The sequence below is a fragment of the Rutidosis leptorrhynchoides genome, chromosome 6 (genome assembly GCF_046630445.1).
Source record: "Rutidosis leptorrhynchoides isolate AG116_Rl617_1_P2 chromosome 6, CSIRO_AGI_Rlap_v1, whole genome shotgun sequence".
In the NCBI taxonomy this organism is placed as follows: domain Eukaryota; kingdom Viridiplantae; phylum Streptophyta; class Magnoliopsida; order Asterales; family Asteraceae; genus Rutidosis; species Rutidosis leptorrhynchoides.
Genome location: NC_092338.1, coordinates 107,996,406 through 108,010,831, shown reverse-complemented (window position 1 = coordinate 108,010,831; position 14,426 = coordinate 107,996,406). Strand labels below are relative to the sequence as shown.

General features: G+C 33.1%; 1 protein-coding gene across 1 annotated transcript; it reads left to right on the top strand.

Moving 5' to 3' along the window:
- The first annotated feature begins 338 nt into the window (after window positions 1–338).
- Window positions 339–3,226, top strand: LOC139855712 (DNA repair protein RAD51 homolog). The gene is made up of 9 exons (XM_071844966.1): window positions 339–437; window positions 1,009–1,153; window positions 1,259–1,369; window positions 1,459–1,550; window positions 1,638–1,732; window positions 1,815–1,928; window positions 2,608–2,737; window positions 2,827–2,948; window positions 3,035–3,226. Exons 1-9 carry the CDS (start codon window positions 339–341, stop codon window positions 3,156–3,158), a joined length of 1,032 nt encoding a protein of 343 aa, XP_071701067.1. The 3' UTR covers window positions 3,159–3,226.
- The last annotated feature ends 11,200 nt before the right edge of the window (window positions 3,227–14,426 follow it).

Sequence of the window (14,426 nt, the reverse complement as noted above, 5' to 3'; positions counted from 1 at the left end):
GTTATAATTGTAAGTTTTATGGTAAAAAGTGTGTATGATCAAAAACTGATATGTGAGTATCACATCCCTTACCGAAATTCATTAAAAATTATTTAAAAAAAATTATTTTTCTTTGGGCTATACCTGTTTCCAAACACCCACCGGGTTGGAAATTTGGATTCCTTTTCGGGTACGCTTACTTTGGCGCCTTCGCTAATCCTTTCAAATTGCTACTGCTACCACCACTACTACTACTACCACAATCAATCTGTTCACATTTTGCTAGCAACCACCACCACCACCACCACCACCACCACCACCATTTGTTTCAGTTCTTGTTACTTCAATTTCCCCCAAATATGGATCAGCGGCAAAGAAATCAGAAAGAAGTACAACAACAAGATGATGAACAATTAGATGAAATTCAGCATGGCCCTTTACCAGTTGAACAGCTTCAGGCAATTTCATCTTTTCATCCAATTCTTTAATTTTTTATCGCTTAATTTAGGGTTCCTGTAATGGGTTCCTTTCAATTCGATTAATTGTTTGAGTTTACTTATTACCTTTTTTCCCATGGAAACTTTTTCTCAAAATTAGGGTTTTGTACATCTCACTATCCAATTGGGTACTTGAATTCAGTTCAATTTATATTACAGTTTGTGAATATACTATTGAAATTCCAATTTGGAATTAGGTTTTTTTCTTTCCGTTTTACCTGATTGATTTCTTATTAGGGTTTTGACCCTTGATTCAACTTATGTTTCTTGATGGGGTAATCAAATTTTCTCTGATTTGGTGAATTTACATTGCTAGGGTTTCTGATTCTATGATTTTGACCATTAATTGTAATTAAATTTGTGAACTTACATTTCCGGAATTAGGCTTATGATACTGGGGTATTGTCTTTTGATTGTGCTATTTGATTCTTGATGTGTGAACTTAAGTACATTTCTGGATACTGATAATGATCGAAACCCATTAATATTTGCGGTTGATTACTAACTGTAAAGATATTATTAAACCCTGAAGGCTGCTGGAATTGCTGCTATGGATGTAAAGAAGTTGAAAGATGCCGGTTTATGTACAGTTGAAGCTGTTGCGTATTCACCTCGAAAAGAGCTCCTGCAAATTAAAGGAATTAGTGAAGCTAAAGTTGATAAAATTGTTGAAGCAGGCATGTCATATTTCTGATTTTGTTCTTTTTAAATTGATCTAAATCAAATTATACAGTAATAAATTCATTAATATACACTGACTTGTTTGTTTTTCATTTCAACAGCTTCAAAACTGGTTCCTTTGGGCTTCACTAGCGCAGGCCAACTCCATGCGCAGAGACAAGAAATAATTCAGATATCTTCAGGGTCTACAGAGCTTGACAAGATATTAGATGGTATATATACAGACATACACACCATTTAATGTTTTAGTGCAAGCACCGATTATATTAATTGTAAATATTGTATGATCTGCTTTTGGTAGGGGGAATCGAGACTGGATCTATTACCGAAATATATGGCGAATTTCGTTCTGGAAAGACTCAGCTTTGTCACACTCTATGTGTTACTTGCCAAGTAAGAATGTAAATTTAGTATCTTATATTATTGTGTGTTGCACATATATTAAAAATATGCTAATTTTTATACTTTTATCATTTTCAGCTTCCGTTAGATCAAGGTGGCGGTGAAGGGAAGGCGATGTACATCGATGCAGAAGGTACATTCAGACCTCAAAGACTGTTACAGATAGCAGACAGGTACTTGACAAAGATCAGGTTGTGGTTTTCAAGAAGTCGTATATTTTAAATATATATCTTTTATATTTTATTTATGCTGCAGGTTTGGATTAAATGGTCCTGATGTTTTGGAGAATGTAGCGTATGCAAGGGCATACAACACGGATCATCAGTCAAGGTTGTTGCTTGAAGCAGCTTCAATGATGGTCGAAACAAGGTTTTCTTCTTTCATTGACTTGAAACGTTTATTGCTTAATGTATAGATAGCGTAGTTTCTTGAACTGATCTTTTGTTCACTTGGTTTTAATCTCATGTATTTGGATGTGCATTTTGGAATTTATTATTTGATTTGAATTTCTATAATAATAATGTGACTGACTGTAATAAAATGGGCTATAGAAGATAGAGGTTGAACAAGTTTGTGCCGTTTGGAACGTAATAAACAGACAGTTAGAAGTTGAGTGCTTGATAACTTATTAAGTTCGGTTCTAAGAAGCTTATTTAAATAATGGACACAAAAGGAGTTTTTGTGAAACAAAAGATACCCGTTCATCTAATAAGAGTGAAAGTAGCCGGAATTAGGCTAACATGTTTTGAATATGTAGATTATCAGCTTTGTTGTTGCCGGTATAAAACTGATTATCTTGATCCTTTTACAATCAAATGATCAGAAGCATAATCTGTGTATAAAAACATAATAGCGTCAGCGTTTAAAACAAAAAACTGAATACCGTTATACATATATACGTAAACAAACAAACACAATATTACTGAAGTTCAGTGATGTTAAAAATGAATGTGTAGTATCTCTGTACTTCATAATATGGTTAGTAATGCTTTGCATATCAGAGTAGTATTATAAAATTTGTTAAGCTAATTGTAATTATGGTTTGAAGGTTTGCACTTATGATAGTGGACAGTGCAACTGCCCTGTATAGAACCGATTTCTCAGGTAGAGGCGAATTATCAGCTCGACAGATGCATCTAGCAAAGTTTTTAAGGAGCCTTCAGAAGTTAGCTGATGAGGTAATATTTAAACTAAACCCCTTTAATTAGTAATAATTAACTGCTGTTGATGCTAACTAATCATCATCTTATTTACTGTTTCCGAATAGTTTGGTGTAGCTGTGGTGATCACTAATCAAGTAGTGGCCCAAGTAGATGGTTCTGCCATGTTCTCTGGCCCTCAAATCAAACCAATTGGTGGTAACATCATGGCCCACGCTTCTACAACAAGGTGTGTGTGTGTCTATATATGTATATATGTGTATATATATGAGGTGCAGGTGGTCACATGATTTTTCGTTTTCGTTTGTTTGACAGGTTAGCATTGAGGAAAGGAAGGGGAGATGAACGAATTTGTAAAGTAGTTAGTTCGCCGTGTTTAGCTGAAGCTGAAGCAAGATTTGTGATTTCTACAGAAGGTGTTAATGATGCCAAGGATTAAAAAGTCTATAGCAAACGTTACTTTTTTTTTTCTTTACATTTCCCAAATAGGTTCGTTAAGTCAGTACTACGTACATGTTTGTATGCAATGAACTAAAACAGCTGTCAAGTTTCAACCCTTTTGAATCTTGAAGTTTAGGCGTTTTTGTTTGAGACTACATTGTACATTGTACAACAGAAATCGAATAATGATTCAAAATCAAATGAGGTTATCTTGGTTGACCCAAACAATTCTGTTGACCTTGAAAGAGTTTTTGGAAGTCATTGTTAATACCTATGACATGTAACTTTGATATTTGATGTTGCAACAATTTTGCACATGCTATTCTAATCTCATTATGTTCATGTGTTAGCAGACTAAAAGTTCCTATTACATAGTTTTCAAGATCTAAATCTTATGCAAGTGATCATGTACAATTGTACATGATATTAAAGACATTTTACAATCTTTTATTAACCTTTTGTAAGTTATAGAATATTACAGTATCTGTTTGATTTACTGAACTTGAAAATTTCAAAAGAAACAATATTTTATTTTTTTGTAATATATACAATATTTTTATTATCTGCGTTGAAGAAAGCTGTTGAGTATCTATGAAAACGAAGTTGCAGCAGAACTGCAAGCAAGACCGGATCTAATTATTGGAGACTATAGTGGCGGTCTTTGCTTGGTCACAAATTAGGTGTTTCAGCTCATGGTTAGGGCTTTGAAAACAAAAAGGTCGAATTTCGACCTTTTACTGATAAAATTTTACTTATGAATGGTGTGCTCAGGTACATGGTTAGGGCTTTGAGAACAAAAAGGTTGAACTTCGACCGATTCACTTATGAATGGGTCAAATTGGGTCGTTTCTATCTCAAACGGGTCAAAGATAAGTTTTACCTCAAAGTGAGATTTTCAGATCGTGTCAAATGGTTTAATATGCTTAATGAGATCTCCTAAGCGGTATGATAAAGAAATCTCCATCTTCATTTACATTAATAATTCGGAGAAAAAATGTATTGCAGATTGACCAAACCCGCATTTACATAATCATTTTGCTACTCAACCGTTCCAATTTCCAAACGTCCAGAAGTTTTTTTTTTAACTTTTGGCAGGGACACCTCGACCCTGTCCACTGCCACAAGAATTGTAAATTCTTGCTGCGAGTGAGGATTGAACCTGCATCTATTTTATGTCAAAGCTCTCCACATGGCGAGTCCCAACTTCAAAGGTATCGGGTACCGCTGAACTACTGCTACATACATTCGAGGTCACGTTTTTTAAGATATTAACCGGCCTTTATCCATTGTTGTAATGACCCGAAAATTTTCGACCAAATTTAAACCTTAATCTTTATATATTTCCGACACGATAAGCAAAATCTGTAATGTTGAGTCTAGAGAGTTTGAAATCTATATTTATGTAATTGACCATACCTGACAATTCACGAACAATTGTATGTAAATAATTATATATATATATATATATATATATATATATATATATATATATATATATATATGAAATTGGATATGCTTAAGTGTATTATTATTGATGTCATTAATAATATTAATATAACTAGTATTATTAGTATCACTAATAAGTTTATTATTACCATTTATACTAATATTATTATTATTAGTAATATTATAATTAGTATTAATAGTATAATTGCTAATTATCAAAATATATAAATTATATATACATATACATATATAAGGATATATAAATGGATGTATCAATACAGCCAAATACATATACATACACATAATACAATTATATATTTATGTATATACGTATACTGATATATAAGCATATACATACAGCTTTACACGTATACAAATATAAATAAATACGTATACGGTTTAAAATCACTATCAGTGTACTATTTTTCTGTGTTACACCCGTGAGCTTATGTCTCTTTTTCCTTTCTTTATTAATTCGATCAACACAAGTTACAGAGAAATCATTTAATCTCCCATCATACGATCACAACCTAAACCAAAACCTTTGCAAATTGTTATTACTTACTATACTCGATCATAACTTGAACCACCACTTCCATCCTCACCATCGTGTACCATGAACACCACCGTAAATCACCATAACCCGTCCTTCTCTCTCTGTCTCTCTCACATGTTTTCTCTCTCTCTACACTTTCTTCTTCTTTTTCCTTGAAAACCATCGATCCCCACACCTCACTCATCTAAAAACACAATTTGTTTTCTGTTTCAATGGAACCTCAACATCACCAAGTTTCTGTTTCATTTCGCAATAGCATCAAGTACACCCATATTCTGTCACTGTTACTGTTTCTGGCCGAGACCCTTTAACAACCCACACCACTACTATCTTTATTCGAACCACCATCTTCATCTTCTCCGGTCACCACCTTCGATTGTTGTTGTTATTATCTTGAGTATAACCTACGATCACAATTGCTACTTCTGTTCTTGGTCTGTTAAATGAAATCAAACGAACCCAAGACTCATTTCTGCTGCTATGTTAATTGCTTGATCGTATAAAAATGCTACTACTTTCATTAGTAATGGAACGTGTTATATAATAAGGAATAAAGAGATAGTGTAAACAATTATTAGTGGAACCAGTTGTATGGGCATTTATGGCCGACCAAGTCTTTTATTGGGACGTTGAATATTATTTTTTCTCTTTACCACCGACAATCACTTCACTAATATATTTGGTGACCATCAAACGTTTAAGTTGAAACACACTGATGGGCTGGAGAGAGTGTTTTGGGCCGTGATTCTTGTAGTAACACTTGGGCTGTGATTTAAGATGGACTTGTTAAATAGGATAGAAATGATCTTGAGTGTATTAATATATTGTAGATGGGTTTATTTTGTTATTAGGCTTGCAACACAAATCTGTTATAGCATCATGTCATATTCTTGTTTCATTGCCTGGTTAGAAAACGTAAGATGTGATAATGATGATTTAAAAGCATGATAACTAATGTGTGATGGTGGATAAAACATAAGATGATGATGGATGTTATAATTTTAGAATGATAATAATTATGATGATCACAATGGTGATTAGATTAGGATGATAATTAGGGTTGATAAAGGTATTAATGACAGTAGAAAACTTAGATGATTTGGGTTGAGTTTATGATGAAGAAGAAGGAAATAGAAAACGGGTTAAATGAAAACGGATACGAAGTGCATCAGAAAAAGCGAAATCTGAGAAGTGGTTAAGAATGTTATGGTTAGTGGTGTATTTGGATGAACTAGAGGTCATGGGTTCAAGTCTTGTTTTGGGCATCATTTTTAGAAAAAGCTTGGAAAGGGTTCGTGAATCCGGGGCCAACCTTATAATTGATCAATGGTGTTATATGTATTTTTACTACAAAATACAGTATGGTGAGTATATAGTCCCTTTTAAACTCTAAATATTTTGGGATGAGAATACATGCATTTTATGATTTACGTTATGGACACAAGTGATCAAAAATAAATTCTATGTTGAGTTGTACCATGGCATATTTCTTTATACTTGGTAGCTAATATTTACATGAGGAATGTAAACGCGAATCCTGTTGATAGATCTATCGGGCCTGACAACCCCAACCGGTCTGGACGACCAGTTTTCAACGGTTGCACAGTACTTCGTTTCTGTATACTACACTTGGTACGGTGTAGTGATTATTTAAGAATATGCTGCGATGATTTAAATGTTAAGTATGGTTACCAAGTGCTCAACTACTTTTCACACACTTGCGAGTGTGTTATGTTTAAATATATGAAATCTTGTGGTCCATAGTTATTACGCTGCTAGCATCAAACCTATATATCTCACCAACTTTATGTTGACATTTTAAAGCATGTTATTCTCAGGTACGAATTAAGTCTTCCGCTGTGTATTAGGTCATGTTAAGGACATTACTTGGAGTCGATCATCGCAATGGGACCAAATGTTGAAGATTTCGTCCGGGTGGATTAGGACGGGTCCTTTCAGTTGGTATCAGAGCGGTGGTCTTAGCGAACTAGGTCTGCATTAGTGTGTCTAACTGATAAGTCGTTAGGATGCATTAGTGAGTCTGGACTTCGACCGTGTCTGCCTGTCAAAAAGTTTTGCTTATCATTTCTAGTCGGAAACCATCTGCTTATCATCCTTAGGGAATTGCCTGCTTATCATTCATAAGTCTAAACACGTCTTACTGCATTTACTGCATTGATAGTGTATAGACAAAATTCATATCTTAGCGTATCTGTTACTGTAGAATTGTCTGACACATGTCGTAAATTCCTCCGTAGTCTACGGAATCTTTAGTACTATATATATATATATATATATATATATATATATATATATATATATATATATATATATATATATATATATATATATATATATATATATATATAGATATTCTATGAAGTTAGAATATCATCCTATATTCGAAAATCATTTCACATGGAAGATCCTTTCCATCCACCAAATTGCCCTCTTGGCGATGAACCTGAAGCACTTACCGGCGAACCTGTTCGAGAAACCATTTTCTCTCTCATTTCTAGAGTATCTCATCACGATTATATACTATCCCATATTTAGAATCTTGTTCATTCTCTCGCTCCAACCGCCAATCATCCCGGTATAATAGAAGAAGTCAACGAGCTTCGCGCTCGGGTAGTGGCTTTAGATAATATGGTGCGAAGGTTGCAAACACCAGCAGCAGCACCGGCAGCATAATCCGTACCACCATCATCAACGCCAACAGTACCTTTATCAAATCCAACCACAACCGCGTCGTAAACCTCAACATCATAATCTGTGCCTCGGATATCAACATCACACGCCTCAATATCACTATCTGTACTTCAAGTATGATCTTCGTTCTACATATCGTTCTACATCAATTATCTTCGCTTTACATATCGTTTTACCTCATTTATCTTCGTTCGACATGACGATTATGTAATCTCTAATGTTTTAGAGATCATGTAATCTAGTAATAACGATAAATCAAATGAGTTTAATATCCTATTGACTCATTAAATTCATAATTACATTCGAAGAAAATATATATGCAAGTATATTTTCATAAAGATTGTAATTAAAAATTCTTTCGTACAAACTCTTAATGATGAAAATATTTTAACGGGTAGGTAGTACCCGAGGAATATTTAGATTTCACATTAATAAGTTACACTGTATATTCTTCGAATCTGATTCAACGGTCATTTACTATCCTATTTACAACTACCGATATACGTATCTGTTCACCACAGAACAACCATTTTCATTCAAATTTCATATCTGGATTTTTACCTATCAGAATCCAACAAGTGGCATAACGAAGAAAACATTGGACATGATAAAATTTGTTAGAAACAAATGAACTAATTAATTGAAATATTGATAAGAATCCACGCTAACTGTTCCAGCTAACTGTTCCTAGCTAACTGGTTACATTTTTATTTATCGCAATTTTATTTATCGTCATTTAATTTCTGCACTTTACATACCGTCGGGACACATGTACACAATACGTCGGATTAATTCTGAGACAATACGTTGTACACGGGTCATGATATATATTTATTTATTTTACGCACTATAAATAACGGGACACGTATGCAAGGTTTTGATCTATCATATCGACCCATCTATATATATATTTCGGGACAACCGTAGACACTCTATATGTGAATGTTGGAGTTAGCTATACAGGGTTGGAGTTGATTCCAAAATATATATATATGGTTTGAGTTGTGATCAATACTGAGACCGGTACATGGGTCATGATACATATTAATTAATTCGAATATTATATATTAAACTGTATATGAATCATTGGACTATTGGACCATTGGACAATTAGACTATTGGACTGCTAACTTTAGACAACTAAAATGAATTAAAATATTGATTATAACATATGAAACTAAACAATTCTTCAAGCTTGCCACTTGATTTCATCCTAAACCTCATTTGTATCTCGACGATTACAATCCGCGTACAAACCTATCATGATTCTTGAAAATACCTCAATCGAGAAGTTGAACCGACCGCATTTCATCTACAGAAGAAAAGATCTATACACATGAAAAACTCTTGAACCCAAAGTCATAGTTTAACACGTACCGCGACGAATTCTTTAGCATTTATTAGCAAAAACAATCTTACAATTTCTTTTCAAAGTAGCCAATTTTGTCCCAGCTCTAGCAAGCCAACTTCGATTTTTCGTTCAAAACAACCTTATTATAACCTTGACATATACGTTGTCTTTTCGCCTTCGTTACCAGAGAGCCTTTTATATTTCACCATATTACCATCAGCGTTTAATCATCTAAAAACACAATTCTCCTGAAACCACCTCGGTTTGATAACCGAAGACCCAGATCCGTTAACTTTGAAAAATGCTGACGAAGCAGCATGTAGTAAATGGTCTTAATGGCCAAAAGTTGATGATAAAAAATGGAGTTTTGGAAACACTCAATAGAAAATTTAGTACCAAAAAGCGGATTATGCGAAACTATGAAGGAAGTCGTGGACAGATCACAAAGAATAAGTTTGACTTCAAAGAATCCAAATAATTCAATGCCCGCTGAAGTCTTTAGCGAATATCTTGCTCCTTACCCTAAAACCTTGCGAACGATAGTCTCCATCATCCTCTGATCTTAGATATTCAAAGATATTATCATATATTTTATTATAAATATCCTCAATATTTCTGAAGATATCTTCATAAATATTCTTGTCCGAAAATTAATTATCTCTCCGCTCTATCTGTATTACATCATAAAAGAAACTATTTAGTTTCAAAATTTTGAAACCTTCGAGTTTAAAGTGTAAACGTTTTAAAGTAGTGTTGGGAACTGAAGCATGAATTAGTATAATATAATGACACTTGATCAACGTCATTATATTACAGTAAGTCATGTTGAGTTTCTAATGGAATGTGATGATTCACAGTACCATCATCATATGCCATGTTACACGGCTCTAACATTCTATTTAATTTCTACAAATATCAAGAAAAATATTTCTTGATGATTTGGTCTTTTCCAGGATATTATGGTAATTTGACAAATCAAAAATCGTGCCATCACCATTTCTTTCTTAAAGCATTAGCTATGTTCATTTCGAATTTCATACCTACGAATTCTGGACCATTACTCGCTTGATTCGAGGACGGGAAGAGGAAACGAAAGAATGAAACTCCAAAATAGAAACTGGAGTATAAATCGCAGCAAATAGGAGAGAGCATTAACTGTGGATGACAATGATTATAGAAGACAGAAGCAGGGACATCGAAGTATAAGGGAAGATATAAAACCCAACAACCACCCAGAAATTTACAAACCGTGTAAATCAATACGTATTGCAACGTAAAGACACGGGAGGATTAAAAACAATATAATCCCAAGGAAATAATAGAAGTGAATAGATTCTTCGGGCGGCAGATGAAAAAGAAGAATTACAGATACGAAAGTTAGGAGTATATCAAGACTCAGGACGGGATGAAGCATATTGAAGAATACTTTAAGGTATGAATTGAGGGAGAAAGGATAGAAGATGTGAGGTATAGAAGTAAAGAAGGGAAGGAGGTGGATTTATAGCAAAATATCCGACAGAGAAATCGAAACAGATTGCCGCATTAAATCAAAGAAGATCCTGATCGCCGAAGAACCAAATCTTATTACGTAATATTTTCTTTAAATCCCGTGAATCCCGGAAATCAATCATAACTATGTCATCGGTTAAAACGAGTATATTTTACTCATCTCACTTTTTTTGTGATAACTTCATTTATATTCTTCGCGTAATCGAATCGTTTTATCTACATTAATCAATGATGATAAAACTCTATTCATCAACCCATATTCGTCATGAAAACATTCTTATTGTTAGCCATGACAACCTCAATCAAATTTCGAGGACGAAATTTCTTTAACGGGTAGGTACTGTAATGACCCGGAAATTTCCGACCAAATTTAAACCTTAATCTTTATATATTTCCTACACGATAAGCAAAATCTGTAATGTTGAGTCTAGAGAGTTTGAAATCTATATTTATGTAATTGACCATACCTGACAATTCACGAACAATTGTATGTAAATAAAGATATATATATATATATATATATATATATATATATATATATATATATATATATATATATATATATATATATATATATACATATGAAATTGGATATGCTTAAGTGTATTATTATTGATGTCATTAATAATATTAATATAACTAGTATTATTAGTATCACTAATAAGTTTATTATTACCATTTATACTAATATTATCATTATTAGTAAATAAAAATCATGATTTTAATAGTATTAATATTATCATATTATTACTTATCATTTATTCTTACCATTTTTTTTAATATATCAATAATATTATTATTATTAGTAATATTATAATTAGTATTAATAGTACTAATATATTTATAATTGCTAATTATCAAAATATATAAATTATATATACATATACATATATAAGGATATATAAATGGATGTATCAATACAGCCAAATACATATACATACACATAATACAATTATATATTTATGTAAATACGTATACTGATATATAAGCATATACATACAGCTTTACACGTATACAAATATAAATAAATACGTATACGGTTTAAAATCACTATCAGTGTACTATTTTTCTGTGTTACACCCGTGAGCTTATGTCTCTTTTTCCTTTCTTTATTAATTCGATCAACACAAGTTACAGAGAAATCATTTAATCTCCCATCATACGATCACAACCTAAACCAAAACCTTTGCAAATTGTTATTACTTACTATACTCGATCATAACTTGAACCACCACTTCCATCCTCACCATCGTGTACCATGAACACCACCGTCAATCACCATAACCCGTCCTTCTCTCTCTGTCTCTCTCACATATTTTCTCTCTCTCTACACTTTCTTCTTCTTTTTCCTTGAAAACCATCGATCCCCACACCTCACTCATCTAAAAACACAATTTGTTTTCTGTTTCAATGGAACCTCAACATCACCAAGTTTCTGTTTCATTTCGCAATAGCATCAAGTACACCCATATTCTTTCACTGTTACTGTTTCAGGCCGAGACCCTTTAACAACCCACACCACTACTATCTTTATTCGAACCACCATCTTCATCTTCTTCGGTCACCACCTTCGATTGTTGTTGTTATTATCTTGAGTATAACCTACGATCACAATTGCTACTTCTGTTCTTGGTCTGTTAAATGAAATCAAACGAACCTAAGACTCATTTCTGCTGCTATGTTAATTGCTTGATCGTATAAAAATGCTACTACTTTCATTAGTAATGGAACGTGTTATATAATAAGGAATAAAGAGATAGTGTAAACAATTATTAGTGGAACCAGTTGTATGGGCATTTATGGCCGACCAAGTCTTTTATTGGGACGTTGAATATTATTTTTTCTCTTTACCACCGACAATCACTTCACTAATATATCTGGTGACCATCAAACGTTTAAGTTGAAACACACTGATGGGCTGGAGAGAGTGTTTTGGGCCGTGATTCTTGTAGTAACACTTGGGCTGTGATTTAAGATGGACTTGTTAAATAGGATAGAAATGATCTTGAGTGTATTAATCGATTGTAGATGGGTTTATTTTGTTATTAGGCTTGCAACACAAATCTGTTATAGCATCATGTCATATTCTTGTTTCATTGCCTGGTTAGAAAACGTAAGATGTGATAATGATGATTTAAAAGCATGATAACTAATGTGTGATGGTGGATAAAACATAAGATGATGATGGATGTTATAATTTTAGAATGATAATAATTATGATGATCACAATGGTGATTAGATTAGGATGATAATTAGGGTTGATAAAGGTATTAATGACAGTAGAAAACTTAGATGATTTGGGTTGAGTTTATGATGAAGAAGAAGGAAATAGAAAACTGGTTAAATGAAAACGGATACGAAGTGCATCAGAAAAAGCGAAATCAGAGAAGTGGTTAAGAATGTTATGGTTAGTGGTGTATTTGGATGAACTAGAGGTCATGGGTTCAAGTCTTGTTTTGGGCATCATTTTTAGAAAAAGCTTGGAAAGGGTTCGTGAATCCGGGGCCAACCTTATAATTGATCAATGGTGTTATATGTATTTTTACTACAAAATACAGTATGGTGAGTATATAGTCCCTTTTAAACTCTAAATATTTTGGGATGAGAATATATGCATTTTATGATTTACGTTATGGACACAAGTGATCAAAAATAAATTCTATGTTGAGTTGTACCATGGCATATTTCTTTATACTTGGTAGCTAATATTTACATGAGGAATGTAAACGCGAATCCTGTTGATAGATCTATCGGGCCTGACAACCCCAACCGGGCTGGACGACCAGTTTTCAACGATTGCACAGTACTTCTTTTCTGTATACTACACTTGGTACGGTGTAGTGATTATTTAAGAATATGCTGCGATGATTTAAATTTTAAGTATGGTTACCAAGTGCCCAACTACTTTTCATACACTTGCGAGTGTGTTATGTTTAAATATATGAAATCTTGTGGTCCATAGTTATTACGCTGCTAGCATCAAACCTATATATCTCACCAACTTTATGTTGACATTTTAAAGCATGTTATTCTCAGGTACGAATTAAGTCTTCCGCTGTGCATTAGCTCATGTTAAGGACATTACTTGGAGTCGATCATCGCAATGGGACCAAATGTTTAAGATTTCGTCCGGGTGGATTAGGACGGGTCCTTTCAATTGTTTAAGAAAAGTTTTGGACTTCAATCAATTTGACATCGAATTTTATATTGGAATAGACAAACATACCACAATGTCACATTTGAGCTCATGGAATCTAATGTATTAAAATAAAATACTTGTGTCGTTTTCTACAAGAGTTGGTAGTCCACCATACACCTCCATTTCATAGTAACAAGAATTTTAGATATAAATCATATGTGATTGATACATTTAATTACATATTATATTCTCATGTTCTTGGAAGGTCTCAATCACATACAAATCATATTTTATCAGACAATCAAGAATGGCCTTAAACACCTCCTTTTTGTCAACAACACCACCATAAAATATATACACACACCACACAACCATATATAATATAATTATATATATGCATATAAATAGACCCATCCCATTCCAATCAAAGCCATAACCAAAATATGTTTATATAATTAACCAACTTTCATCCTTTTTTTCCTCATCATCATTCATCTCCAATCCAAAACCTCTGTTTTTTTTTTTTTTTTTTTTTTTTTCCATCTTAAAAGAT